Genomic DNA, 6398 nt, shown 5'->3' on the forward strand with positions numbered 1-6398 from the left:
AATATTATATAAGTTTCAAATTTTTCTAGACTGGTAAAAAATTACTCCGCACAAATTATTACAACTATCATCAGTAAAAAACTTATATTATATACGAATTTGTTTACAAGTTTGTACCATTTTGACAATTTGCAAAATGTTGGAGATTTCACATATATATGAATCATACTTACTGCATATTTCCATTCGTAATTTTGCCATCTAATAAAATAAAATAACGTGCAATCATATTGGAAAATGGAGTGTTAATATAATAAAGATTTATAAATAAAAATTTTAATTAACTATATGAATAAATATAGAACATTCTTATATATTTTAATCAAAAAATCGAATAAATATTATCTTAAAATAACTTTTCTTATTGTAATAATCATTTAATAAAAGATTTCTCTACAGTTTTCAAACAAAATTCTGTTAAGATCCTTATTCCTTATATTTAAACGAAAAACTTAACTATATAATAAAAAACAATAATTTTATATAATAAGATAAATCAACATATTGTCTTTCTTTTACAGAATAGATATTATAAATAAAATTAACAAAAATATATGTGCAGTTTATTAATATATTATTAATAGATAATTTAAGCTTTGATTTAGTCTAAGAATATGTCATTAATTTCTTTATCATATTTTTGTCTCAGACTAATTAAAAAATTATGTTTTATTCGAACCTTTTACTTTCTCGATCAACGAGAAATAATCACGATTCCATTTTCTCGGAAATAGAAGACTGAAGAATGTTTTCTTCCTCGATTTCAGTTTTTAATTTTGTCTCGAATTCTAACTGTTTGTCTTCCTTTTGCTCGTTCTCTTCTACTTGTTCATCCACGTTGATCTCTTCTTCTTCATCTGCACCTTCCGGTAACAATTCTTCTTTCACCATTATTTTTTCGTCAGAATTATTTTCTTCAGTGTTTCTTGCTTTTGTTTCAATATTGTTTTGTATATCTTCATCAGGCGAGGATACGTCTCCGGATCGATGGAATGTTAACATATGGTGATCTAATTCTGCTCTGAAGAAAAATTTTAATGTGCACTGGGAACAATCATATGGGCGTGCACCCAAACCGTGTTCTTGAAGCATATGATTCTAAAAAATTGGAGATATTTGAAAAGGTATAAATTTTATTTATTTATAGATATTATTTATTTAAAGATATAAGTTAATTATTATTTTTGAAAATAACAATACTAATAATTTAATTGATAAAGAATAATACTTCTTATAATACCTGAAGACCAATAGGTGCAGTGAAAAGAGATTGGCAAATATAACAGCTGAGAGCGGCACATCCTGCAAAAGTGTGCTCTATCAAATGGCTTTGCAACTGTAATGGACTATTAGCTTCAAATAAACATAAATGACATCGTAACGCCTCCATGGAAGTTTTTTCTGATACTTCCAAATGTTCTTTCTTTATATGCTGCTGAATCTTTGCTTCTGTTGCGAATGACATCTGAAAAGGAAATAAATGAATTGATCATTAGATCTTTAGATTTTATTTATGATTTTATATATAATTTAAAAAGTGATAAATTCATGTAAATTTTCGAAATATCGAATTATTATATTTTGTATTTATCTAATTATTGCAATTTTTATTACTTGACATTGTATACACGTATATGTATTAGATGCAGCTCCAGTCTTCTCATGCTCTATTATCCTATGTTTTTCCACCTCTTCGGAATCCTCAAATTTCACTCCACAATCTTGACATCTCTTATTATCAATCATTCCATTTCTATTTTCTTTATATTTATTCTCCGATTCCCATTTATTTTTCGATCCATCCCATTGTCCATCTTTATTATTAGATGCCCAAGAATCATCACATTTAGATCTAACAGATTCATATGAATTCAAAATAGGTAAACCTTGAGAGTGACGAATATAGCAAGACTTGCAGACTCTCAAAGATTGTCCTCCTCCACTTACATGACTTGGTGGCAAATTAACAAAGTCATCACCAGAATAATCTCTTAAGCAAAGACAACAACTTGGATTCTGATTTTTTTGATTGGGACTAGGGCTAGATCCCACACTGTGAGGACCAGTAGAAGCTCTCAAATGATGTCTAGCATGAAGACGACATTCCAAATCGCTGATCAGTGTCTGTCTGCAAACTACACACGCTGCAGGAAGATGGGGAAGAGAACCATCTAATCTCTGTTGAGGATCCACGTTTTCCAAACTGTGTCTTTGAACGTGTTCTAAAAATTGTGATTCTGAAGATAAATTTCCTCGACAAACAATACACGTGTCACTTAGTTGAATTTTACAGTGTTTTTGCAGTTTATGTTCTGCTAGAGTTGCACCTGAAGGACAGACTTCGTCACAAATATTGCATTTGTGACGGCCCCCAGGTTCATTTGATGCATGTTGAATCCTTGTATGAGATTCTAGGTCAGTTCTAGAACGACATACTTCTCCACAATATGCACAAGTCATGCTGAGACTTGATATAGATTTATTTTGAAACTTAGCTGGAGTGTGAACCAATTTCTTGTGGGCTTGGAGTTCTGTTTCATTAGAAAATTCCCCTCTTTCGCAGAGATCACACTGTTGAGAAGATGTATTGGAGTAATTTGGACGTTTATTATTGTTGTCTCGTTGATTTACGGTGTTGTTGTTGCTGGATGCTGGAGAACGACCTCTTTTTTGAGATTTTGTCTATATAATAAAAAAATTCAATCAAAAGAGAGATGAAATAACTGAAAAGGCATTAATTGAATTAGAATTTAAAGCTTTGAACATACCTCTTCTTGCAATCTTGGCGGTCTACCAATCCTTCCATTTTCTCTAGAGCTACTTCTAATAATACCTTGATGACTACTGGAATGATGTGCTTGAGCAATATGCCTGTCCAACAAAAATTCTACAGCAAATCCCTCTCTACAAACTGGACATCTGTATAAGTTAGCAGAATGGCTAGCCAAATGAAGTTGTAATTCCAGTTCAGAAGTACAACAAATTCCACAGAAAACACATCTTGGTCCGGAATTTCCAGTTATTCCAGGGGTAGATGCAGGACTTCTGGCTACAGGGCTGTTATTTGATACAGTAGGAGGTGCATGGACATTTCTCACATGATTTGTCATCTCGGATTCACTCCTGAAGAAACTTTTTCCTTCTCCTGGTGCATTACCTGGTGAATTTTCGTTATTGGACACCGTACAAGCATTGCATCTATAGATCCTACATTCCTGACTGTGTTTCACAGCAAAATGGACTTGTATCGCCACTCTGGAATCAAAAGTGTCTCTGCACAGAGCGCATCTGTAAAGGTGGTGAGCATGACTATCGAGTAAATGCCTTTGAAGAAGATCTGGATGGGGATAGAGCTTTTTGCAGGCACCACAGGCATACTCTTTACTAATCTGACCTAGATAATGCTTTGTCAAGTGCACAAACATATCTTCCCTGTCTTGAAAAGTGGCCTCACACTTGGGACAAGAATGTCTGACAGCATCGTTTCTATGATTAGCTTGAAGGTGTCTAGCCAGATGTTCTCTAAAAGATTCAAAGTCTTTTAAAGCTGCTCCACATTGGCCACATAACAGAGTACCAGCTGAATAATTGTTTTCCATAGTGGTGGTATGCTTGCTAGTTAAATCTGCTGGCTCAGAAGAAGATATTTGTTCTCTAGATTTCTGATTTCTGGAACTTTTAGACTCGTAACTTCCGTTCATTTTCGCATCTATATAGTCTTTACTTTCCAGGGGAGCTATCGATCGATTTTCACAATGTTGAAGAACATAATGTTCCGCGTAAGCAGCTGCCGAAGCACAAGGAATGCCGCAAAGAGGGCACATCATCAAGGCAGAGTTGAAACTGTCCGTTCTATGGATCGAGATCAAGTGATCTCTCAAAGAGCCTAATGTGGAGAATTTCATGGTACACTGATTGCACGTAAACGCGTTTTCATAATGATCCTTTTCCATAGACCTCTCTGAATCATCTTGATATTTCCTATTATGCTCCTTCGAAGTTCCTTCCGATCGATCTAAATTTTTCTCACCATGTTGATAACCAATCTGTTCGTTGGCTCTATTGGTCGATGGAGATACCGCAACAGTTTCGCCGCTTAAGATAGCTTGATGCATTGTATGCACGTGCATCTGGAGCTGTTGCATGCAGTTGAAAGAATCTCTGGTGCAGTACATACAAGCAAGCTTCAATGGAGAATTTAGGATCGGCGTTGTCGAAACACTGCCCTGCGAGCTTTTCAACCCGGATTTCGGGTTCAAGGAGAGGTTTAAAGACGGTGATGGGGAACTCGGTACTGGCGGCGATGATGTACTGTGAGAGGACACGCTTCTTCTACCGTAATCGATGTCCTTGGCCGATCCTTGCGATTGATGATGTTTCTTGTGAGATTGCATATGGGATGTCAAGGCAGCTGCTGTGTTGTACCCTCTGGAACAGGCCGTGCACTGATACGGTTTCTGCGTGTCGTGAGTTTTCATATGGATCTTCAGATGGTCGCTAAAAATTTTAGTGGAAAAATAATTATTATTTGTTGAATTATCATTCGAAGAAAAGTTATTTAAAAAAGAAAAAGAAAAGAAAAGAAAAGAAACTTAACCAAATCAAAATTCTATAATTATTAATTATACATATCAAAATACGATGAAGAATTCGGAAATTATTTTTCTCATAAAAATCGAATCTAATTTCAAGGAAAAAAAAATCTCCTTCGAGCAATCATAAAGGAAAGGATAAACGTGAAATCAATCTCGGATATCAGAAAAATTGATCGGTGGCATGTTCGGCAAAAATAAAGAGAATGTGAACGATAGCTGAACGATTTTCCTCTGCTCGTGTGTCGCTCGACGGATAAATAATTCATCCGTCCGGTGGAAAACTAAATCCGTTATAAGGCGAGGTCACCGGTTTGGTCCAACCGGTCAGTGTCTCGGCTCGTTCAGAAACGAAGACAGACGGCAAATTCGCTCTTGCACTTTGTGTTTGAATAATTCATGTGCCAGGATTATCGACTGGTTATGTTCTACCTGTCCTATTATCGTGTGTGTATCTCTGTGCGCTTTGCTTAGCAAAATTTTTGGCAAAAAAAAAAAAAAAAAAGAAAAGAAAAAAAAGAAAAAAAAAAAAAAAAAAAGAAAAGAAAAAAAAGAAAAAAAAAAAAAAAAAAAGAAAAGAAAAAGAAGAAAAAAAAAAATATATTAAAATCGGACAACTTTTTCGACATCCCTTGAATTCCTTCGTTCTTTTGAGAACGTTTATTACGCAGGATTTGGCTCAGAGATTGTTATATTTAGGATGTTTAAGAATATGATGTAGTTTTAAATACGTTTTTAGTTTAATTTTTTCGATCTTTCTATTTGACGAATATTTAAAAAAATTATTTATTTTCTTTTTTCAACAAAATGTTCTAATGGATGCCACGAATGTTAAAATACGATGTAAAATATCGTTATTAAAGAAAGATGCATGACGTATTTCAATATTTTTGAAGATATTTTTTTGGAAAATAATATTTATTGTTTTAAGCGAGTGAATATCGACGAGGATAATAATTTTCGACAAATTAAGAGAAAGAGATGTTTTTCGCTTTATTTTCTCTCATGGCAGATGATCTAGGAATAACAACTGGTCGAGCATGTATCTCGATCGATTTCGAGATCGTTCGGATCTCCTGTGGTTACGATATCTATGTAAGAGAACCACAGGGGTTTTCACCCTTTTGTTGGGTCACCCAAGCCGACTGTCGAGCAGAACGAATAGAGATGTGGCGTAAAGATCCAGAAATGCGATTGTAATAATGGCCGACAGGCTAAGTCTCTGTTAAAACTCTGTTTACTTCCATTCCTTTCCTTTCCTTTTTAAGAAAATACCCATTTAACGTTTTCAACAGTTCAAAATTAATCTGATAGAAATTTTTCGAATTTAAAAAAAAAAATTTATTACATAATTTAACAAGTATTCCTTAGCATAAATATAAATAATTTTTCAAAATAATAATTTCGAAGAAATTATTCCAACAGAAATTTTTATTTGAGTGATCCTTTATTAAAAAATTTCCAAAAATCTTTTGTATTGATTCGACTGAAACTTTTACTAGTTTCAAAAGACTTTTATTGATTATTAATCTCTGTTTTCAGAATCATTTTCACGTTTAATTTAACAAGTTAATTTAAACAGAGAGAAAAAGAAAAAAAGATAAATCTAAAGAAAAGAAGAAATCTGTGAGAAATCTAATGGAAGTCACGAGCGCGACGTAAGGGCTCGTAGCTTTCGGTGGACGAGGAGCAACGAGGCACTTGACTAATGTTCTACCTGTTGTCCCGTAACACCTATGCGCCTACCTGTCCACTCAGCTGGGGAACGCAGAGAAGAGGGACGGGGGTCCCCTTCTTCTCGTATTC

General features: G+C 34.2%; 1 protein-coding gene across 5 annotated transcripts in view; it reads right to left on the minus strand.

Annotated features, from left to right (window-relative positions):
- Positions 1-515: 515 nt before the first annotated feature.
- LOC102674034 (zinc finger protein 423) overlaps positions 516-6398 on the minus strand; it is a 90588-nt gene continuing 84705 nt past the window's right edge. For 4 of the 5 annotated variants that reach the window (XM_031510904.1, XM_006616678.2, XM_031510903.1 and 1 more), the window contains 4 exons: positions 2769-4497; positions 1615-2682; positions 1241-1465; positions 520-1098 (listed from right to left, as the gene is read on the minus strand). In XM_031510904.1, coding sequence (XP_031366764.1) covers positions 709-1098; positions 1241-1465; positions 1615-2682; positions 2769-4497 — 3412 coding nt within the window. In that variant the 3' untranslated portion in view covers positions 520-708. Of the gene's footprint in view, positions 1099-1240; positions 1466-1614; positions 2683-2768; positions 4498-6398 lie in introns of all 5 variants that reach the window. The other variant, XM_031510905.1, reaches the window with a different exon arrangement.

Source organism: Apis dorsata, unplaced genomic scaffold, assembly GCF_000469605.1.
Source record: "Apis dorsata unplaced genomic scaffold, Apis dorsata 1.3 scaffold_269, whole genome shotgun sequence".
Classification (NCBI taxonomy): Eukaryota; Metazoa; Arthropoda; class Insecta; order Hymenoptera; family Apidae; genus Apis; species Apis dorsata.